Source organism: Saccharomyces eubayanus, chromosome VII (assembly GCF_001298625.1).
Source record: "Saccharomyces eubayanus strain FM1318 chromosome VII, whole genome shotgun sequence".
Classification (NCBI taxonomy): domain Eukaryota; kingdom Fungi; phylum Ascomycota; class Saccharomycetes; order Saccharomycetales; family Saccharomycetaceae; genus Saccharomyces; species Saccharomyces eubayanus.
Genome location: NC_030982.1, coordinates 456313 through 479428, shown reverse-complemented (window position 1 = coordinate 479428; position 23116 = coordinate 456313). Strand labels below are relative to the sequence as shown.

The 23116-nt window shown below is 38.3% G+C and overlaps 10 protein-coding genes across 10 annotated transcripts; 6 read left to right on the top strand and 4 right to left on the bottom strand.

Moving 5' to 3' along the window:
• Positions 1-618: 618 nt before the first annotated feature.
• Positions 619-1155, top strand: DI49_1960 (uncharacterized protein; the record flags this gene model as incomplete). The annotated part of the gene is made up of 1 exon (XM_018365117.1): positions 619-1155. One exon carries the CDS (start codon positions 619-621, stop codon positions 1153-1155), a length of 537 nt encoding a protein of 178 aa, XP_018222217.1.
• Positions 1156-1708: 553 nt separating this feature from the next.
• PMA1 (H(+)-exporting P2-type ATPase PMA1) lies at positions 1709-4459 on the top strand (the record flags this gene model as incomplete). Its single annotated transcript, XM_018365116.1, has 1 exon — positions 1709-4459. One exon carries the CDS (start codon positions 1709-1711, stop codon positions 4457-4459), a length of 2751 nt encoding a protein of 916 aa, XP_018222216.1.
• A 1197-nt stretch (positions 4460-5656) lies between these two features.
• LEU1 (3-isopropylmalate dehydratase LEU1) lies at positions 5657-7996 on the top strand (the record flags this gene model as incomplete). Its single annotated transcript, XM_018365115.1, has 1 exon — positions 5657-7996. One exon carries the CDS (start codon positions 5657-5659, stop codon positions 7994-7996), a length of 2340 nt encoding a protein of 779 aa, XP_018222215.1.
• Positions 7997-8265: 269 nt separating this feature from the next.
• On the bottom strand, positions 8266-8790 carry MPO1 (2-hydroxy-palmitic acid dioxygenase MPO1; the record flags this gene model as incomplete). Its single annotated transcript, XM_018365114.1, has 1 exon — positions 8266-8790. One exon carries the CDS (start codon positions 8788-8790, stop codon positions 8266-8268), a length of 525 nt encoding a protein of 174 aa, XP_018222214.1.
• A 296-nt stretch (positions 8791-9086) lies between these two features.
• Positions 9087-9845, top strand: SCL1 (proteasome core particle subunit alpha 1; the record flags this gene model as incomplete). Its single annotated transcript, XM_018365113.1, has 1 exon — positions 9087-9845. One exon carries the CDS (start codon positions 9087-9089, stop codon positions 9843-9845), a length of 759 nt encoding a protein of 252 aa, XP_018222213.1.
• Positions 9846-10057: 212 nt separating this feature from the next.
• On the bottom strand, positions 10058-11479 carry ERG4 (delta(24(24(1)))-sterol reductase; the record flags this gene model as incomplete). Its single annotated transcript, XM_018365112.1, has 1 exon — positions 10058-11479. The coding sequence occupies one exon, from the start codon at positions 11477-11479 to the stop codon at positions 10058-10060; it is 1422 nt and encodes a 473-aa protein (XP_018222212.1).
• A 609-nt stretch (positions 11480-12088) lies between these two features.
• Positions 12089-15334, top strand: PDR1 (drug-responsive transcription factor PDR1; the record flags this gene model as incomplete). The annotated part of the gene is made up of 1 exon (XM_018365111.1): positions 12089-15334. The coding sequence occupies one exon, from the start codon at positions 12089-12091 to the stop codon at positions 15332-15334; it is 3246 nt and encodes a 1081-aa protein (XP_018222211.1).
• A 232-nt stretch (positions 15335-15566) lies between these two features.
• On the bottom strand, positions 15567-18296 carry PUF4 (Puf4p; the record flags this gene model as incomplete). Its single annotated transcript, XM_018365110.1, has 1 exon — positions 15567-18296. One exon carries the CDS (start codon positions 18294-18296, stop codon positions 15567-15569), a length of 2730 nt encoding a protein of 909 aa, XP_018222210.1.
• A 734-nt stretch (positions 18297-19030) lies between these two features.
• BIL2 (Bil2p) lies at positions 19031-19429 on the top strand (the record flags this gene model as incomplete). The annotated part of the gene is made up of 1 exon (XM_018365109.1): positions 19031-19429. The coding sequence occupies one exon, from the start codon at positions 19031-19033 to the stop codon at positions 19427-19429; it is 399 nt and encodes a 132-aa protein (XP_018222209.1).
• A 132-nt stretch (positions 19430-19561) lies between these two features.
• On the bottom strand, positions 19562-22807 carry KAP122 (Kap122p; the record flags this gene model as incomplete). The annotated part of the gene is made up of 2 exons (XM_018365108.1): positions 19562-22022; positions 22521-22807. 2 exons carry the CDS (start codon positions 22805-22807, stop codon positions 19562-19564), a joined length of 2748 nt encoding a protein of 915 aa, XP_018222208.1.
• Positions 22808-23116: the final 309 nt, after the last annotated feature.

Below are 23116 nucleotides of genomic sequence, written 5' to 3'. Positions count from 1 at the left end.
ACCAAGGGAATAAACAATGGCGCCAGCTTTTCTTCTCTGCTAATGACAAATGTGAAATAAATGCGATGAGATCAGTGCGACAAGCGCATATGATTTTATGTACATCTCAGGTAGTCTTTCTGGACACCAGCGTGCAGTGAAATTCCACCAGAACGAAATTTCTGTTCTGCTTTTAGTAAGTGCAGAAAAGGGAAAAAACCAAAAAAATGCGCTCAGACGAATAACGACGGGGCGCTGTGTAGCTTCAATATGTTTACCCACTTCGGCAATTCCAAACATCAGTTTTGACGAAAAGGTAAAGCAAAAGAGCTCGAACGCCCAATGCGTACGAGAATGTGGGAAAGCACCCCCCACCGCCCCCTAAACGGACGTGTATACGTGTACGTATATGCGCACTTCAGTGCGTACCAAAAAGAAAAAAAAAGGCATCTTGATAAACTGTACAAGCAGTCAATCAATCGTATGGTATACGCGCACGCACGCGCGCAGTCACCTTTGTAGTCAGGCCTAAGCCGTATATGGGTGGAAAAAACCCGCTTATCAAGTCATCGCAACGAATCAGAACTCTCGAAGCACTATCGCATACGTAAGACAGTTCAGTTCGGATACTTCTCGGGTATGGTACGACATTTTCGTTTTTCTTGCGTAAACCCGACGGCTCGGGAAACGGCCGAGAGTTTTTCCGGCACCAGCGCTGTGCAAAAGTCGTTTACGTCACCGCCGGCCAACGGGGAAAAAACGAAAATACATTTGCCCGAAGCGGGCAAATGTAAACAGTACATCGGCAGAGCACCCACACCCCACGACGGGTCTAGTCGGCCGCTTCCGGTAATTGGCCAACAACTCAGTTCTCGATACGGAGATCTGGCAATAATTGCCGCATGTGCACACCCACAGCCCACATTACGACCCAGAACCAGCCGCACCCGGCCGGAAAAACCTATGCGAGAATTTCTCAAACTCGCGCGCATCGCAACTGTGTTTCCCAATGCGGCACTTCCCGGTCTCGAGGGCTTTAACAATCTTTTGACGGGAATGGACATTTTTCAAACGCTTTGTTTCTTTTCCACCATGAAAAAACCTCTCGAGACCGTTTGCGTATTACGTTTTTGTTGTTTTTTTCCCTCGTTCACAGAGATTCTGAAGAAGTTATAGTAGAAACTGTGAGCTTTTTTTGTTTTTGTTTCTGTTTTTTTGTTTTGTTTTTCTTTTTTTTTTCCATACCTCTGTGGAAATTGTTACTCTGTCGTCTGGTTCGTTTGTTTGTTTTGTTTATTCCAATTAAGACCGACGACGACAAAAACGTGGTTGGTACCGCTTATCCATCATATCTCCCCTTCCCATGGCCACGATTATATAAAAAGGTCGAATGTTGTGTTATTTTCAAACATCCTATTCTTATGCCTTATTACCTTCTTCTTGTTAATAATATTTTTTAATTTAGTTCTTTCTTAATAACACCAATAGTGAAAATCTTTTTTTCTTCTATATCTACAAAAACTTTTTTTTTCTATCAACCTCGTTGGTAAATTTTTTCTTTAACGATCGTTAATAATTAATTAATTGGAAAATACCAACTTTTTTTTTCTCTTTATACACATTCAAAGAAAAGAAAAAAGACTATACCCCAAACTAGTTAAAGAAAATCATAAAAAAGAATTAAAAGAAGATAAGAAAGATTGAATTATCAAAAAAAAACAAACTCAATATGACTGATAATACATCCTCTTCATCCTCTGCATCCTCTGCTTCCGCTCATCAGCCAACTCAAGAAAAGCCTGCCAAGACTTACGATGATGCTGCATCTGAATCCTCAGATGATGATGACATTGATGCTTTAATCGATGAATTACAATCTAACCCAGGTGTCGATGGTTCCGAAAGTGAAGAAGACGGTCCAGTCGCTGCCGGTGAAGCTAGATTAGTTCCAGAAGAACTTTTACAAACCGACCCATCTTATGGTTTGACTTCCGATGAAGTCATGAAAAGAAGAAAGAAGTACGGTTTGAATCAAATGGCTGAAAACAATGAATCTTTAGTTGTTAAATTCATCATGTTTTTCGTCGGTCCAATTCAATTCGTTATGGAAGCCGCTGCTATTTTGGCTGCCGGTTTGTCCGATTGGGTCGATTTCGGTGTTATTTGTGGTTTGTTAATGTTAAACGCTGGTGTTGGTTTCATCCAAGAATTCCAAGCTGGTTCTATTGTCGAAGAATTGAAAAAGACTTTGGCTAACACTGCTGTTGTTATCAGAGACGGTCAATTAGTTGAAATTCCAGCTAACGAAGTCGTCCCAGGTGATATCTTGCAATTGGAAGATGGTACTATTATCCCAACCGATGGTCGTATTGTCACTGAAGAATGTTTCTTGCAAATTGATCAATCTGCTATTACTGGTGAATCTTTGGCCGTCGACAAACATTACGGTGACCAAGCTTTCTCCTCTTCTACTGTTAAGAGAGGTGAAGGTTTCATGGTTGTTACCGCTACCGGTGACAACACTTTCGTTGGTAGAGCTGCCGCTTTGGTTAACAAAGCCTCTGGTGGTCAAGGTCATTTCACTGAAGTTTTGAACGGTATTGGTATTATCTTATTGGTTTTGGTTATCATCACTTTGTTGGTTGTCTGGACTGCTTGTTTCTACAGAACTAACGGTATTGTTAGAATCTTGAGATACACTCTAGGTATTACCATTATCGGTGTCCCAGTCGGTCTACCAGCTGTCGTTACCACTACCATGGCTGTCGGTGCTGCTTACTTAGCTAAGAAGCAAGCTATTGTTCAAAAATTGTCTGCTATTGAATCTTTGGCCGGTGTCGAAATCTTGTGTTCCGACAAGACCGGTACTTTGACCAAGAACAAGTTGTCTTTGCACGAACCATACACTGTCGAAGGTGTTTCTGCTGATGACTTGATGTTGACTGCTTGTTTGGCTGCTTCCAGAAAGAAGAAGGGTTTAGATGCTATTGATAAGGCTTTCTTGAAATCTTTGATTCAATATCCAAAGGCTAAGGACGCTTTGACTAAGTATAAGGTTTTGGAATTCCACCCATTCGACCCTGTCTCCAAGAAGGTTACTGCTGTTGTTGAATCTCCAGAAGGTGAAAGAATTGTTTGTGTTAAGGGTGCTCCATTATTCGTCTTAAAGACTGTCGAAGAAGATCACCCAATCCCAGAAGATGTCCATGAAAACTACGAAAACAAGGTTGCTGAATTGGCTTCTAGAGGGTTCCGTGCTTTAGGTGTTGCTAGAAAGAGAGGTGAAGGTCACTGGGAAATCTTAGGTGTTATGCCATGTATGGATCCTCCAAGAGACGATACTGCTCAAACTGTTAGTGAAGCTAGACATTTAGGTTTAAGAGTCAAGATGTTAACTGGTGATGCCGTCGGTATTGCTAAGGAAACTTGTAGACAATTAGGTTTGGGTACCAACATTTACAACGCTGAAAGATTAGGTCTAGGTGGCGGTGGTGACATGCCAGGTTCTGAATTGGCTGATTTTGTTGAAAACGCTGATGGTTTCGCTGAAGTTTTCCCACAACATAAATATAGAGTTGTTGAAATTTTGCAAAACAGAGGTTTCTTAGTTGCTATGACTGGTGACGGTGTTAACGATGCTCCATCTTTGAAGAAGGCTGATACCGGTATTGCTGTCGAAGGTGCTACTGATGCTGCTAGATCTGCTGCTGATATCGTTTTCTTGGCTCCTGGTTTATCTGCTATTATCGATGCTTTGAAGACTTCCAGACAAATTTTCCACAGAATGTACTCTTACGTTGTTTACCGTATTGCTTTGTCTTTACATTTGGAAATTTTCTTGGGTCTATGGATTGCTATTTTGGATAACTCTTTGAATATTGATTTGATTGTTTTCATTGCCATTTTCGCTGATGTTGCTACTTTGGCTATTGCTTACGATAATGCTCCATACTCTCCAAAGCCTGTTAAGTGGAACTTACCAAGATTATGGGGTATGTCCATTATCTTAGGTGTTGTTTTGGCTATAGGTTCTTGGATCACTTTGACTACCATGTTCTTGCCAAAGGGTGGTATTATCCAAAACTTCGGTGCCATGAACGGTATTATGTTTTTGCAAATTTCTTTGACTGAAAACTGGTTGATTTTCATCACCAGAGCTGCTGGTCCATTCTGGTCTTCTATCCCATCATGGCAATTATCTGGTGCCGTCTTCGCCGTCGACATCATTGCTACCATGTTTACCTTATTCGGTTGGTGGTCTGAAAACTGGACTGATATCGTCACTGTTGTCCGTGTCTGGATCTGGTCTATTGGTATCTTCTGTGTCTTGGGTGGTTTCTACTACGAAATGTCCACATCCGAAGCCTTTGACAGAATGATGAACGGTAAGCCAGCAAAGGAAACAAAGTCCACAAGAAGTGTCGAAGATTTCTTAGCTGCCATGCAAAGAGTCTCTACTCAACACGAAAAGGAAGCTTAATCCTGATGCAGTAGCATTTAACCATAATTTTTGTCACATTTTAATCAACTTGATTTTTCTGGTTTAATTTTTCTAACTTTAATCTTAATTTTTTTTATCAATGGGAACTGATACACTATAAAAAAGAATTAGAAACCAACAAGAACATCTGCTTAATTCCAATTACAATTTACTAAAGGATTTTATTTCGGAGTTGTCACATCTAATAATTTTACACACACACACTTTAAATTTTTAGATTAAATGACATCAACTTTCAGCTTTACCACACACACTCGAAGCTGATTGTTATTTTCTGATTTAAAAGACTTGGTATATTTTGATCGGTATTTTTTTCTTTTTCTTTGTTGGTTTTTTTCCTATTTTAAAGTAAGAAACACACACAAGTCATAATTATTCTAATAGAGCACAATTCACAACACGCACATTTCAACTTTAATATTTTTTAGAAACACTTTATTTAGTCTAATTCTTAATTTTTAATAATTTATATAATGCACACACACTAATTTATTCATTTAATTTTTTCAAAGTAAAAAACAGCTTGAAAAGAGGAAGAGACATGTTTCTTACTATAACTTCATAGCCTTCTTCATATGTGTCTCGCTAAGTAGTTTTGCTAGCGGTTATGTGAAAATATATATAAACTGTCCATCACTACATATAGGACTCGACAACGATACAGTGACGCCTGGTGTGCCAAGCATAAAGTTGTCAATTCAGGGCATATGGAAAACATGGTGCTTTCTGCGCCTTAGCTAATTTTGTCGGTGAGCGCAGTGATATTTCTTAGCCTCAACATAAAAGGTCACACTCCTAACGCGTGGCAAAAGAGCCTAATCTCCGGCAAAGTCGTTGAGCCTAGTTTCTGGCATCATCACTCTCGATGACTCAACTCAGTCTGACCCTCTCTCTTGCCGTTCTTGCCGTTTCTTGACGTTATTGCGATGAGCAATTCTTCAGTTGCGGAAAAGTAATCCCGGTATCGGCCAAATTTGCCCGGTTTTGTCCGGGACCGGCGTGCCAACCTAACTCTAGTAATAATTGAATGCTTATTTAAACAGAAGAACTTGCCTCTGTTTTTGACCGGTTGCAACTAAACTTTTCAAACTGAATCTAGGATCCAGGCAAGAATAAAGAATTGTTCATACCGACAATACTTGTCAATATAAAGTATATATTTTGCTTTTCTGAACAATGGTTTACGTTCCATCCACAGGCCCAAGAACTCTTTATGATAAAGTTTTTGACGCACATGTCGTCCACCAAGATGAAAACGGGTCCTTTTTGTTGTATATCGATAGACACTTGGTCCATGAAGTCACTTCCCCACAAGCTTTTGAAGGTTTAGAAAATGCCGGCAGAAAGGTTAGAAGAATCGATTGCACTTTAGCCACTGTAGATCATAACATTCCTACTCAATCAAGAAAGAATTTTAAATCTCTAGACACATTTATTAAGCAGGCTGATTCACGCCTACAAGTCAAGACTCTTGAGAACAATGTTAAGCAATTCGGCGTTCCATATTTTGGTATGAGTGAATCAAGACAAGGTATTGTCCACACCATTGGCCCTGAGGAAGGTTTCACCCTACCAGGTACTACTGTTGTCTGCGGTGACTCCCACACATCTACCCATGGTGCCTTTGGTTCATTGGCTTTTGGTATCGGTACTTCCGAAGTGGAGCATGTCCTGGCCACCCAAACAATCATCCAAGCCAAATCTAAAAACATGAGAATTACTGTAAATGGTAAACTATCACCTGGTATCACTTCCAAGGATTTGATTTTGTATATCATTGGTCTCATAGGTACTGCAGGTGGTACTGGTAGTGTTATCGAGTTTGCAGGTGAGGCTATTGAAGCCCTTTCAATGGAAGCACGTATGTCTATGTGTAACATGTCCATCGAAGCCGGTGCAAGAGCAGGTATGATTAGACCAGATGAAAACACCTTTTCCTACACTAAAGGTAGACCTCTGGCTCCAAAGGGTGCCGAATGGGAAAAGGCTGTTGCCTACTGGAAAACTTTGAAAACCGATGAAGGTGCCAAGTTTGACCACGAAATAAACATTGAAGCTGCCGATGTGATTCCAACTATTACCTGGGGTACTTCTCCCCAAGATGCCTTACCAATTACTGGTTCAGTCCCAGATCCAAAGAATGTTGCTGATCCAATTAAGAAGTCTGGTATGGAGAGAGCTTTAAGTTATATGGGTTTAGAAGCAAACACACCATTAAAAAGTATCAAGGTGGATAAAGTTTTCATTGGTTCCTGTACTAACGGTCGTATTGAAGATTTGAGATGTGCTGCAGCTGTAGTGAAGGGCCACAAACTGGCTGATAGTATTAAGTTAGCCATGGTCGTTCCAGGTTCTGGTTTAGTCAAAAAACAAGCCGAAGAAGAAGGTCTACACAAAGTTTTCCAAGAAGCCGGTTTTGAATGGAGAGAAGCTGGTTGCTCAATGTGTTTGGGTATGAACCCAGATATTTTGGAGGCCTATGAACGTTGTGCTTCTACATCCAACAGAAACTTCGAAGGCCGTCAAGGTGCCTTATCTCGTACACATTTGATGTCTCCAGCCATGGCTGCTGCTGCCGGTATTGCCGGTCATTTCATGGATATCAGAGAATTCGAATATAAGAACCAAGATAAAGGTAGTCCAAAAGTGGAAGTCACTTCAGATGATGAAAAGGAGCTTGAAAGCGCTGCTTATGATCACACTGAACCTGTTCAACCTAAGGAAGCTACACAGGATGTTGCCAATGATGAATTGAAGGATATTCCAGTCAAGTCGGATGATACCCCTGTTAAAGCTGCCGCCTCCGGTATGAAGCCATTTTTGACTTTAGAAGGTGTCAGTGCACCATTGGACAAAGCTAATGTTGACACTGATGCTATTATTCCAAAACAATTTTTAAAAACTATTAAGAGAACAGGTTTAAAGACGGGTTTGTTCTATGAATGGCGTTTCCGTAAAGACGATCAAGGTAAGGATCAAGAAACCGATTTCGTATTGAACGTTGAACCTTGGAGGGAAGCCGAAGTATTGGTTGTTACCGGTGACAATTTCGGGTGTGGTTCTTCAAGAGAGCACGCACCATGGGCTTTGAAGGATTTTGGTATAAAGTCAATTATCGCTCCTTCCTATGGTGATATTTTCTACAATAACTCTTTCAAGAATGGTTTATTGCCAATCAGATTGGATCAGCAAATCATTCTTGATAAGTTGATTCCTATTGCCAACAAAGGTGGTAAACTATGCATTGATTTGCCAAACCAAAAGATTTTGGATTCCAACGGTGCCGTTCTTGTTGACCATTTTGAAATAGAACCTTTCAGAAAGCACTGTTTAGTTAACGGCCTTGACGATATCGGTATTACATTGCAAAAAGAAGATTTCATTTCTAAATATGAGGCTTTAAGAAGAGAAAAGTACTCGTTCTTGGAGGGTGGTTCTAAGTTACTAAAATTCGACAACGCTCCAAGAAGAAAGGCTGTTACTACCACTTTCGACACTGTTCACCAGGACTGGTAAGCACTGCAGAGAACGATGCCAAAACTTAGGAATCAAATCATGTACTATGACACACAATACGAATAGTTCCGACTAACATTTCTCTAGAACTAAAACTACTTATTTATTATTAATTCGTACTTTCACGTACTTATTTAATTACTTATTTATTTGACTATAATATCATTGATACTGTTTGTAATATAATGTTCCTTCTAAGTATGTAAATATGTGTCTTGGCGAATGCATATATATGTGGATGTGGGGTTATAATGAAATATTTTGTTCTCTCATTGCTTTTGTTTCTCCAAATTTTTTTGTTTTACCTCTAGATCACGCTCCAAGTCTGCATTTAATCGAGGCATAAAACCTAACTTAAAAAGAAACTCGAACATTATAAAGTACGGAGCCAATACCAAACTCTGAACTAAATTATCAATCAATGCCGGCCTCTTTTTCTCAAAAACGCCATGACCTATAAATTGGAAAATCCATCCGATAACAAACAAACCTAGCTCTTGTCCAAACGACAAATGAACTTTGTCATTGATTAGCGCATGGTTTAGTAGAAGTAAGAAAAATCCTGCTAGAAGGCCTGTAGGCAGATATAAACAGCAATAAAATATAAAAAATGAAATGCTTAACAAAGTAGTTAACGTGAAACCGCGATATAAATTAACTCTTTGAAGCATGCAAAAACCACTAAACAGGATAGTAGGAACGAATATGGAGTGAATCAAAACATTTTTGGGGTCGTGGTGGTAAGACTTGTAAAACCCGAGTTGAGATCTTAAATTTAGTAAACCTCTAGCCATTTATGATTTTCTATACACCGAAATTCTTGAATTCTTTTGAAAGATCAATGTTATACAATAATGGTAAAGTGCTTTGTGAGAGATAGCAACCCCAATAGCAGTTTTTATTATATCGATAGATCCGCCTTTTGTCATTTTTATTACAACCTTACATGGATTATCATGAATGACGAGAAAGCTCTATAACAATTTGCCACCGCAAGCAAAAAAGGCCAATTAAAGGACCAATTCAATGATTTTGACAATAATCAAGGGAAGGGCAGACACGAATCTAAGCAAACCAAAATATCACAATCATGTCCGGTGCTGCTGCTGCCTCTGCTGCTGGTTATGATAGACACATCACCATTTTTTCCCCCGAGGGCCGTTTATATCAAGTCGAATATGCCTTTAAAGCCACCAATCAAACTAATATAAATTCATTGGCGATTAGAGGTAAGAATTGTACCGTAGTGATAAGTCAAAAGAAAGTACCTGACAAACTCTTGGACCCAGATACTGTTTCGTATATATTTTCCATTTCAAGAACAATCGGTATGGTAGTAAACGGTCCAATACCAGATGCAAGAAACGCTGCCTTAAGGGCTAAGGCTGAAGCTGCAGAATTTCGTTATAAATATGGGTACGATATGCCGTGTGATGTTCTGGCTAAGAGAATGGCCAATCTTTCCCAAATCTACACTCAAAGAGCTTACATGAGACCATTGGGTGTCATACTTACATTTGTTTCCGTGGACGAAGAATTGGGCCCATCCATTTATAAAACAGATCCTGCAGGTTATTTTGTTGGTTATAAAGCTACTGCAACAGGGCCAAAACAACAAGAGATTACCACAAACCTAGAAAACCATTTCAAAAAGAGCAAAATTGATCATATTAATGAGGAATCTTGGGAGAAAGTAGTCGAATTTGCCATTACCCATATGATTGACGCATTGGGTACTGAATTTTCAAAGAATGACTTAGAAGTCGGCGTTGCAACCAGTGGCAAATTCTTCACTTTGAAAGCTGAGAATATTGAAGAAAGACTAGTAGCAATTGCTGAACAAGATTAATCTACCATCCAACCACAGAAAAGTGCCAATTAACACACACAATCATGCAATAATGTACGTACAAATAAGTCCATTTAAAATTATATATATAGGTGTCATAGATTAAGTAACAGAAAGTCGAATTTTTTGAACTTTTCGTTTAAACACAGATCAAGATATAAACTTTTTATATACAATGTAAAGGAATCGGCAAAGTAAAAACAAAAATAACTTCAGAAAACGTAAGGAATAAAGATGTAAGGGCAATGCTTGCAATACTCGTCCCAATCCTTGCCATACTTTCTCTTACATTTAGTCTGATCTCTGAAGGTTCTGTGAATTAAGACAACAAGGAAGAAGGCTGGGAAAAACCATGGGAATACCGAATTGAAGCCACAAGATAGGGCCCAAATTAAGGATTGAGTCCAATCTGCTGTGTAATGGATTTTTCTTGCCCAAGTGTACCAACCATCAATCAGAAGATATGAGCCGCTAGAAGTGACCATATATTTTGGATTTTTCAAGACTTGGTAGGGCAAAAATGGGAAGGTCTTTCTAACAGACTTGTCACCGGACATTTGCTTTCTGAACGAGTTTTTTTGGGCATTTGCAGTATCAAAGAAATAATAAGCACATAGTAGGACGACGTACAGTGAAATATTGTACAATGGTGACCAGTTGTATTCAGATGGCTCATGGTAGTATAAATACAAAGTACAGTGACAGTACGTGTATGGGACACCGGCGATATTCCAAAAAATTAGCATAAAACCGAATTTTTCGTAAGCCATATCCCAAGTTGGAACAATCAACTCTTCACCCTTGGCACATGCGTTGGCGTACAACCAATGGGCCAACATAACAACACCTAGTTGTGGAGTGACGTAGCCATACGTTTCCCATTGTTTCAAACAGGCACCCAAAGTGATAAAATAAAGAGTAAACCAAGGCAATCTAACTTCGAAAAACATCTTCATATCTAGGATCCCCCAACGAGGATTCAAAGGAGCGCCCATAAAAAAATCGTATAGGTGGTTGCCTGTCATTCTGTGATAGTCATGAGAAACAAACAGCGTCCATAAATACAGTATGATGGAGAAAGCAAAACCCGAAACGATGGCACATGTCATGATTTTACCGAAACGGTCAATAATAACGTACAACCTAAACAGCTTGGTGAAGTGTAAAACTAGGACCAAAGCAGTAGACACATACAAGGTCCACATAGCATTACAAAAGTAGGGCAACTGCTTACCCTTTAAATGGGACAAAGGCTGGCCTTTGGTCCAGATACCAGGCAGCGTATAGTAGAAAATAATCTGGAACGCCCAAAATGTCAGGAAGATAGTCCAGTCATACTTTTCAGGGACACCGTTGTCCAAGAACAACTGGTAAAGGTGCTTGATGAAGTGCAACCACGACTCGCCCGCCTTGGGCAGCGCAACTTTCCCGTGATAAAACTCTGCACAAATCCACATATAGTACATCAGCAACGGGAACCCGATCAACATACCAATGACACCGACGGTCCCACCAAACTCGTATTCGATTTCATTCGGCTTCAACCATTTCCCTTGAGGCAGGAAATTTACCGGCTGCTTGGATTGTCTATTCTCTCCCTCCACTTGGCTCTTCTTCGTATTATCGTTACCCATGGCGACGATACTCTGTGTAAGCTGTACGACCTTTAATATTGATATATATATATATATATGACTATAAAATATAGAAGCCAGCCAAACAAACAACACTCTTAGACCGGGGTAGAACTACGTTTTTCCTCGAGGATATATATTTCGACTTTTCCATGGAAACGCCAAACGATCGTGTTATACCGGCTATTACGCAATGCGGGAAAAAAAAAGGCAAGGAAGAAAAGAAAAGCGGCTCGTTTAGCATCTAAACGAGCCGTGAAGCCCTGATTTTACCAATTCAGGGTCCTAGGGGGCTTGGATTAAACTGCGCTTAACCCTAGAAAGCGAGGAGTCACGTGCCCTAAACCCTAATGAGTGGCAATAAGAGGCGCTAATCAAGACCGTCCAAGACAACTTGTATAGCGGCTCATTCTATGACCGGTCATTCCTTCTATGTTCTACAGAGGAATGATTTTTACATCATAGATTACATACAAAGTCCCACAGACTACACTTTAACAATAAGGCCAAAAACAAGGACTATATGCATTGTTGACTGTACTTGTTTGCTAGCTAGTTTGATCAGGAAAAACTTCAGTAACAAGAAAATAAAGAGGAAAATATTACGAGATGACCTCTAAGAACGGTGTCCATATCGAAGCAGATTCTGGCGCCGAAACGGCTATGGACTCAAACGGTTTTGTAATGAGTTTGGCCGGCAGGGTTCGCAAACCGAGGTCGAAAGTCAGCAAGGCGTGCGATAATTGCAGGAAAAGAAAGATAAAATGCAACGGGAAGTTTCCCTGCGCCAGTTGCGAAATATATTCATGCGAGTGTACGTTCACCACTCGGCATGGTAGCAGACGAATAAATAATTTTCAAAAGACAAACTTGGAGGGAGCGACGGTTCAAGTGAAAGAGGAGACTGACTCCAGTTCTAGTTCTGTTCCCAATCCTCAGTTGTGTGCAGATGAACCTTGCTCAATAGACCAGCCGCAGAAAAATTATGATAATTGTAAAATGGACGGAGTCAGTAATAGGAGCTGTACTAACAAAGACGATGCAGATCCAAATAAGAATGGGTTTTATGAAGATGACAGAAAATTTCAGGCCACTCTGGAATCTTTACAAGGTGCTTTGAAAAATCTAAAGGAGATAGCTCACTTAGGTCCTCACATAGCAACAGCCATCGAGAGCATTGAATCTCAGATAAATGACCTAACCAGCACATGGGAACCTAAGATAAGAGTCAAGGAACTTGGAAAAATACAATTTTACCCTAACAAATCAATAGAAACGCAGTTGATGAAAAACAGATATACTGATGCGGTACACTTGACGAGGTATGCCGCTTGGTCAAACAATAAGAGGGACCAAGATACTTCTAGTCAGGCTTTAATCGATGAGATCTTTGGCTTGTATTCCCCCTTCCAATTCTTATCGCTCCAAGGTATCGGTAAGTGCTTCCTTAATTATAGATCTAAAACGAAGTGCGATGCCTTCCCTAAAACTGCCAAGGAAACTTTATACATCATGCTGAGATTTTTTGACATTTGTTTCCATCACCTCAACCAAGGTTGCATATCCATAGCCAACCCGCTAGAAAATTACTTACAAAAAATGAATCTTTTGCCATCAACTCCATCTTCAGTGTCATCTGCAGGAAGTCCGAATACAGCACATACGAAATCGCATGTAGCCATAGTGATAAACAACTTACCTCAACCCTTTGTGCAAGATATAACGGGGATAAGTAACTCAGAACTACTACATAAAATCAATGACGACACGAACATGTTTGGAATTTTATTGGAAATGTTGCATGTACTCAGAAATTCGTACCAGAATTTCTTAATAGAAGTAACGTCTAACCCTATGGTCAAAAGCACGCAATCAAATGATACTTTGCAAGAGTTTATTCATTATTGCCAAGCAGTGGAGGCGCTGATTGCCTTATGCTACAGCTACTATAATTCCACATTATACAACTACGTGGACTTTACATGCGACCTAACGCATTTGGAACAACTTCTCTACTTTTTAGACCTACTATTTTGGTTATCTGAGATTTATGGGTTCGAAAAAGTTCTGAATGTTGCAGTCCATTTCGTTTTCATAATTGGTTTATCAAGATGGGAATTTTATGTAGGCCTCGACGAAGCCTTTGCTGAGCGAAGAAGAAACCTTTGGTGGAAAGCTTATTATTTCGAAAAAACACTTGCATCTAAATTGGGCTTTCCTTCAAATATTGATGACTCTAAAATTAATTGTTTGTTACCTAAGGATTTCAGAGATGCTGGATTTTTGGATAATAGAGATTTCATTGAAAATGTTTGTTCAGTGCATAGAAATGACACTTTTGATAACATGTCCATATCCGATTTAAAATACTATGGGGAATTGGCCATTTTACAGATTGTTAGCAATTTTTCATCATCTGTTTTGTTTAATGAAAAATTTACGTCAATTAGAAACACTTCAAAACCAACTGTTGTAAGAGAAAAATTACTCTTCGATGTTCTTGCGACTTTCAAAGAAACAGAATTAAAATTTGATGCCATCAAGGAGCAAACTGGCAAGCTATTTGATATTGCATTTTCGGAAGATACTGCTAAATTTAAAGTTTCAAGGGAGGATAAAATTATTGCTTCAAGATTTGTTTTATTTTATGAGCATCATTTTTGCAGAATGGTTAATGAATCTGATAACGTCGTTGCCAGACTATGCGCTGATCGAAAACTCACACTGTTACTTGAAAACTTAAAGATATATCTTCATAAGATCTACAAATCGTGGACTGATATGAATAAGATCCTGTTGGCGTTTGACAATGACTATTTTGTGTACCGTTCGTTTGCTCATTATTCTATTAGTTGCATCATTTTAGTATCACAGGCATTTTCTGTAGCCGAGTTTATCAATATGAACGATGTTTTGAATATGATCAGAGTATTCAAAAGGTTTCTGAACATTAAGATTTTCTCAGAAAATGAAAAAAAAGAACATGTCTCTAACAGCCAAAGCTTCAAAGATTACACCAGAGCGTTTTCCTTCTTGACAATCGTCACTCGTATTATGCTTTTGGCGTATGGMGAATCTTCGAGTACCAACCTGGATGCTCTCTCAAAATACGTCGAAGAAAGTGCTCCAGATTTGAAAGGAATAATAGAGCTCGTTTTGGATACGAATTCCTGCGCTTATCGATTTTTACTAGAACCAGTACAGAAGTCAGGGTTCCATCTAACTGTCTCACAAATGTTAAAAAGTAAAAAGTTTCAAGGGCCACTAATGGCAAATGAAGATAAAAAACAAGTGATGGAAAAACAAGAGCATAAATTTACTGTAAATGTCCCTGGGATTAAAGCCAATGCAACACCATGTTCATTAAATGGTAATTTTGAATCACCGCAATTCTATGGTCGCTCAGCGCCTTCGCCGGTGAAAAACAATTCATTACCAGAATTCGCGCAATTGCCTTCGTTTAGGTCATTGTCTGTATCAGAAATGATTAATCCGGATAATTCACAAGCAACGAAAGGTCAAAATAGCGCTCAAACTAAATTCAACAGCCAATCCTATCAACCGATGTATGCACAGCAGGATATATTAACCCAGTCACAACCACCATTTGTGGACACAAACGATAACAACAACAATAATAATATTAACAATACTACTACTACTACTAATAATAATAATAATAATAATAATAATAATAACAACAATAATAACAATAATACAAATAATAATAATAATAATAATACCAACTTTCCACCAACAAGCTTTAATTTAGGAACTCTAGATGAATTTGTTAATAACGGTGATCTTGAAGATCTCTACAGTATCCTATGGAGTGATGTTTATCCAGATACTTAGTTATATACGTTTATATTGAAATATTTAGCCGCGACGTTTCTTTTATCGTCCCGTAGAATCTACACTTTTCCATTCTTCAAAGCGAAAGGGCGCTTTGAAGCCACTTTAAGCATGGAGGCCAAAAAAGTACTGTCTAAGAGTTTAATATGACTACCGACTAAAAATGATGTATTTACTATTGTACAGAAGATATTATATGAGAGTGGCGAAAAAAAAACTGAACTGCAGAGAATCACGAGTCTAGATGTAACATTCCAATAATTCTTTTACCATGTGGTGTATTTCTTATAGGGCCCACTAGTAAGGGCGCCACAATCTCAGATAATCTCTTATAGAGATAATCGTTTTTTTTATGAGAAATATCTAATGCCGTTTGTAAAACATAATTACCGTAACTGTCATTCAATAATGATTGAATACCTGCTTCACCACCATTATTTAAGATTTCCAAAATCATTGGTTCCGAAACTATCGGTGTCTTCAAAATTTTTTCAATTACATTTGATCCAAATTTATGAATTGAGAGTTCAATAACTTTTGGTTTCAAAAGATGTACAATTTTGTGCGTGTAATCATATTTCTTTTTTTCAGATTCCTTAGTAATTACATACTGAACCACATAATTACCAAATGGATCCAAAGTTAACTTATCAACAAGGGTTAATAATTTATTACACAAAGTTTCACATTGCTCTCTAGTTCCGTGATCCAAACAACGTTGTAGAACGCAACATCCGTGTCTATGAGTAGCAATATCAATACAATTTTCACAAATGGCATCAAAAATGAATTGGAAGTTTTCAGGTTTCAATCTCTGCAGGCATTTTTGAATAACATGGTTACCATTCAGGTCTTTACTTAATTGAACAGTGTAAGGACGTAAAGAATCAACAATGATCTGTGCTTCTTCATCTGTCTTGATGCATTCAATCAATTTCTGTAATGCTCTTGTACCATGAGGATTTAAGGAAATCTCGACAAAATGAGGCGAGGATATCTTCGTCAGTGCAATTCTTTGTTCTGTGGTAACTTCCTCTAATAGCTTTTGAATCAAATAATTACCAAATGAATCAGTCATCAATTCCACAGTATATTCTTTGGTTTCTTCAAAGATAGCATCTGCAGCTTTACTGCCGAGAATGTCCAATTGCTTTTGCAAGAAACGACATCCATGTTGGTCTTTGCACAACGAATGTATATTCCCGATGTATTGGTCCAGCACCGCATCCGCGAATCTCGAAGAGTCTTCAATTTTACGCTGCTTTTCAACATTATTACCATTATTATTATTATTATTATTATTATTATTAGTATTATTATTATTGTTATTAACGTTATTGTTATTGCTATTGGTATTACCGTTGTTATTATTGTGAGTATTACTATTATTATTATTATTATTATTATTATAATAGCCATGGTAACCATTTTTCATGTTTTTCATTTTACCAGTGTTGGAACGACTTCCATCCTTGTTGTTGTAAGCATAGTTACTACCATTATCGTTGTTATTATGATTTGACATATTATTATTACGGTTATGGTGTTTGTTATTGGCGTTATTCATCATCGCCATATGATTTTGAGCTAATAAATGAGGGGGGACCATTCCGTTGAAGGGAGGTGGGGTTCCATATAGCCAAGGAGGGGGTGGTGGAGTGTTTTGTTGGGGAGGCAACATGTGGAATGGTTGCATGGATGGTCCAAGGTTAGGATTCATTGAGTCCATTCTCACATTTGGACCCATCTTGTCGTTATCAGTGCCAGTCTTGCCATTATTATCTTTGACATCTAAGAAGGCGACAGATTGTGAATTAGGGTTTAAAACTGGACCTAGATGGATTKGCGAATGATTCAAAGGAATGGGAGAGTTTGAGTTAAGTGGGTGATTTGCGGGATTCAAAATCGGAGAAAAAGGTTGAAATTGTGCGCCCATTTCATAAGAGTTAGGGAAAGGAGACCTGATTCCATACATGGGTGAAGATATATTGTGTGGGTGACCTTGCATAATAGGATTTGGTTGAAGCAAGGGTCCCCCATAAGGGTATGCTGCAGCATAAGTCGTAGGGCTGCTATCTTTTTTACCCGAAGTTACCTTGCCGATTAAATCTTCTTTGGAGGTTTCTTCAATTTTGAAATCTGATAATTTATCAGAAACATTTTTAGTTGAGGAAATAAATGATGTTGAAGAAGGTGTATTATCAAAGGAGATAGACTGAGTTCTAGTCTTTGCAGTATTGTTAGCCCCTACAGATGGCTTTTTAGCCTTGGAGAAACTTTGCATGTCGGTTTGAAAATTCTTTGACAAGGTTACATTATTGGCGGCGTTAACAAGATCAGTTGGCGACAAGGCGTGGAATGTTTGTCTTCTAAAAGAACTAGATTTAGACTCCCCATCCTTGGATGGCAAGCTTTCTTGCAAAGTGGCCGAGGTTTCTTCAATGGCCACAGATGCAGAGCCTGGGACATTTGAAGGAATCCATAACGGATCAGCGGACGCAGTAGGTAGCATCTTCATCGAACTATCATTAGCCAGTGTGTTTGGGGTTTGTCCTGCTGCTGCTGCATTGGAAGAGAGCATTTGGAAAGGATGAGAATCGCTGTTGAATAACAATGGTGGGGCGCCTGCGTTCAAAGGCGAAGTATTCAATGGTACAGTAGGGTCGTTGAAATCAGGAGGAGGGAAAAAGGGATTGTGGTTATGAGGAACTTGCATCATTTGAGAATAAGGCATAAAGCCCATCCCACCCATCATTTGAGGATGAGGGAACATTTGAGAGGGAGGGCCGTTGGCGAACTGCGGATTTTGAAGGCTTTCATTTGGAAAAGTATGAGGGGTGAGGACTTCCTCAGGATCATCCAGTTGTAGTTGCTCTAAAGCAGAATTGACTGTTTCTGAGACGACAGGGTCAACAACAGATGGCACATCATCGATTTCTTCTTTCAAATCCTTTGTGGACATAATGCAAATCTAATTGAAGTTGGTACCGTGCTTAAAGATTTTAAGGATAAAGAAACAACAAAAAAGGGCAATCAATAAGGACTGTTAAAAAAACCAAAAGAATACAGGAAAATATAATAGAAAGAAAACTAATAAACAATATCAACAGGAATTCCAAATATATCAATAATAAATCGTCTGGAGGATAGTGTACAAAAACGAGTAGATATTATTAATGATGACTCAAATTCTAAAATTGAAAACTAAAATACAATAAAAATAATGTACAATATAATATACGAGAGAAAAGTTTTTTTCTGTTTTCAACAAAAAAAAAACTATTCAAAAAATGATGTGAGTTGTTTGCTGTTCACCTTAGGAAGGAAAAAACTAGGTAGTCAATGTTCTTTTGGCTATCAAGTGGCTTAGTCAAGATAATGCAGTGAAGGGTGTGTATCACTGTACCTACTGTATTGATCTTCAATTTTTCTTATTTTCTGAAGGGCCCAAAACAAAAAAATAGCGAAAAACAGTTCGTTGGGAGTGACACAAATCGTCGAGAATAAGTCAAGGCGTCACAAATTGGTATTTACAGTCGCAAAACAGCGCAGCGAATAAAGCATATGTTCTCTTTGGGTGGAGGAGAAGGAGGAGGAGGAGTCTGACACACTATTCAACCCTGTTTTTTTGTTGTTTTGTATAGTGTTGTTTCAAGAACAGAACAGGCAAACTTTATACAGGCCTCAAACCGCTCCATGGAAGAAGAAGAAGAAATACGTCCATTAAACTATTCAGACGGTGGAGCGAGTAGGCCAATAAGTCTGCTTGAGACGACAAACAATTTAAAAAGCTCTCTGAAAAAGCTCTCTCAAAAGGCGAAAGCATCACACATTTCTAGCGACCGGATCCACCATTTTAGAAAGTGGAAAAACAAAAACGGATTACTTTCGGAGGAGCACTCAGAGTCTTGTCCAGAGGTGGACTTTCTGTGTTTCAGTAATTGCCTACAATCTGCCGCTTCACATTCGACGGTGTCCATCTCTCATAAACTTCCAGAACTGTATTGGAACGAAGAGCAATGTCAATTGGAGATGGAAATCTTAAAGTCTCTAAAGATAAATCCTATAAACGAGCGTAGCGCTTTAAATAATTAGCTTGCGTATGTACGGCTACTTACTGACGAAGAAGGTCACTATCTACATCACAAGGACTAAATTAACTACTAAATATGCTCTAATTGAAAAAAAAAGAAGTTTCTATTCTTTGTAGCATGCTTTTTCACCAAATTATGCTTGATAATTTGGAAGCGTACTACAGTCCAACCACCATTGCAAAATAACATTCCCCGCCGCTCTACTTCCCCTTGTAATGAGCAATTTATTAATGAATTTTTCATGACCTACAGGGTTATTACATATTTGAGGCAGGACAACGACCAGCCAATCTTTTGCCTCAATTGGGAACTTAGCTACCAAAGCTCTTAGCAAATCCGTGTAACTGTTCAAATCTGACCTTTGTGTGTGGAACAAACCATACATAGTCTGGTACGCCAGATCCTGTCCCATAGAGGAAATTTGTTGTCTTACGGTCGTCAGTTCTTCTTGATTATATTTCTTGTTATTGAGCAACTTGGTCCAAAATTTGGCTACCGCAACAATAGTGAATTTTTCTCTTGATGGTAATAATTTCAAAAATTGAGGTAATATGAATGAAGCCCAATGTTTGCTACCAATGGCCAAACCTGGCTTAACGTCCAAAACGTTATTGACGAAACCTATCATCATTTGTAAAAGGTCCGGATCATTGATAATATACGAATCATAATAAGCTAGAAGAATCTTTTCGAACATGAAATCAAACTCTTGCGATGTTAGCTGGGTTCTGAATTCCGAAACTAGATTTTCCAGTAGGTAAACAAAATATGGCAAAGATGTACCAATCTCACAGTTGGGGACGTGTCTTAAAACAAAATTCATAACATCAGACATACTATACTTAAGGAAAAACGGTTCATCGTCAGGCAAATTCGACCCTTTACCAACAATTAAACAACTAATCTCCACAAACGCGGAATTTTTACCGTAAATTGGATTGTCCAAAACTTTATTAATAGTATGTAAAACTTTTGATCGAATTTGTAGGGGATCGGTTGACCAAAAATTTTGGAAATCAGGTAGTCTTTGTAATAATGCCTCGTTTTCAATAATGTCGCTAGGTTGGATCAAAGCCGTTGCAAATTCTGATATACAGCATAACAAACAGTTAATATAATCTTGCTGCTCCTGCAACTGTGCCGATGAGGCCAAACAATGTTCTATTGACCCGTTTAACTGATCTATCAACTGTAAAATATACTTAGCTTGCTCCTCGGGACCATTTGCAATTTGACATTGTACTACATAACCTATTGATCTAACCAACTTAGTTCTAGTGAAATGGGAAACATTGGAGTCTGGCCTAATGACAGAGTTCAAAAAAGTTATAAAATGCATCAAATATGGAGTCAATTCCTCGCGGCATGTTTCACATAGTGTCGAGACCGTCTTGATTACCATAACCTCGAGTTTATCGTTCGAAATTTTTTCTTGCTCGTTCTTACTAGTAAAATTAGTACAAGTATGCAAAACTTGAAATAATGTTTCAACGTATGGGTTCAATTGGATAGGCTCTTGTTTAAAGTACCCTGCTAAGGTACCGATTAACGTTGTGCTTGTTCTTACAATATCAAGCTTCAAAATTTGGCCAACTTTTGTGTTGGCGTTAGTTTGAAACCCAGTTTGGAAAACTGATATGATGTTTTGGTTGAAAAATTTATTTGAACTAACAATGTTCTTAATCCATGGGCTTTCCGATAAGGTCATATCAACCAATATAGGATTCAACACAAAACACATCGTTTCAATTTGGAACAGGGTGTCAGAAGCCTTGATGATGAGTGAATCCTCACTTGCAGCTGGTATCTGGCCCATACCATTGATTAGGACATTCGTTAAACTATCATTTCCCAAAATCTGCCATAAGGATTGGGCAAGATCAGAAACAGCGTTCCTGAAATCATCGAATTCGTTCGTGGAGGTATTTTCACCATCTTCCTCAATTATTCTTTGTTTAACATTCAACGATATTTTGGGTAGGTAAATATTAATTAACTGTTGGAAAATTTGTTTAGATAATTCAATGGAATCTGGCCTCAAAGTTTCAGTAGCCAAATTGGTATAAGCATCAGATAAATCCAACCAAAAATCAACCATTCTTACAGAAAAGAATTCCTGTAGAACAGGCGTCAAGGGGAAATTGGTTAATTGCAAAAGAACTTTGATATATTCTTGGATAAATTCATTTTGAGCTTGACCGTTGTTATTCGTTTGAATATTTGTGAATAGTTTATTGCAAACGTCTAAGGTATTAATTTGTAAGAAATCGACGATACAAATAGTCAATTCTTTCAATTCCKAAAACAATTCATTGGTAACTAAATAATTCATGTATTGCAACATCCAAGAGTTTTTATTCGATGAATCTGTTGTTACAGAATCAGGTCTTACTACACCTAGAAAAATGCACTCAATTTCTTGTCTCAAATCGTAACTCATTAGCAGAGGATCATTAGCGAAAATATTACCGAAAATCGTCAGGATCTTTTCAGCATTATCGTAGCCATCCGATCCTTCAGTAGACTGGTACATTAAATTAATCAGGTTTCGGAAAATTTCCGATAAATCCATTCTACCGCTCGAAGATACGTTCCTGGTCAATGAAATATAGTTAATCCAGGCGGTAATACAGTCAAACACAGTTGAATTAAAGATGACCGGTACAGTCAAATTCAGGTTGATCAATGCCATGGTCGAAATGTAAAGGTGTTCATGGACTATTTCATGGATTTGGGACATGGAATGTCTCTTCGTTTGGAATTTGGTCAAATCTTCCACGATGATTTCTGTAAAAGTCAATACTAATTCGTTATGTTTTTCAGAAAGGCTGGCAAAGTGGGATAGTTGTTCGTAAGTGACAGGACAATTGATTGACTCGAGGAATAGTTGATCGTCTTGAATGTTATGATTATGAAGCGACATGAGCTGAATAAATGTATTTATGGGATTGTTCCATTGCTTAATAACATTTTCATCACAAGTACTATTAAGTTGCGGATCGTTGATTTTAGTAAAAATCAAAGACAGATTCGACATTAGCTTTCTAATAATGATTAGAGACTGCCCGTACATGTGCGGATTGGAAACGTACAGTGTACTGAATTTAGCCAAGTACATTAAATTCGATTTGAAGACATTCCATAGGGTTTCATAGTTACTTTCGCCCAGCGTATTTAGTTGCACTGTCAAAGTTAACGCACCGAAGTACTTGACATTCGCTGAATACTTCTCATCGGACAGTAGCTCAGTAGCTAGATGGAATCCTTGCTCGGATTTTTGGATTGATTGTAAACTCTGTTGAATCTGATTAACATCATGCTTGGGATGAGGAGAATACAATTCTTCAATCAGAGCAACAACCTCATGAATGGAGCTCATCGGGAACTAGGAATAAGATACCTGCTTCGGTTCTTTTCAAGTTTGTGTTTGCCTGTATGTCTACGGTTAGAGAGTCTTGAAAACTGTAAATAATGACAATAATACTAAAAGTTTTGAGTTTTTTTCAAAATTTTCCACGCGATGAGGCAGGAAAAAAACATCTACCAACAAATGAATCGATCAAACATTGAACCATTGGGCCAGTTATGGGAACCTATTTCGACTCGATTAGTTGAAATATCTAAATCCTAAGAGAGCTATGTACGTGATTGTATTATATAGTGTGTGCAGGAATTGAAAAGCACAATC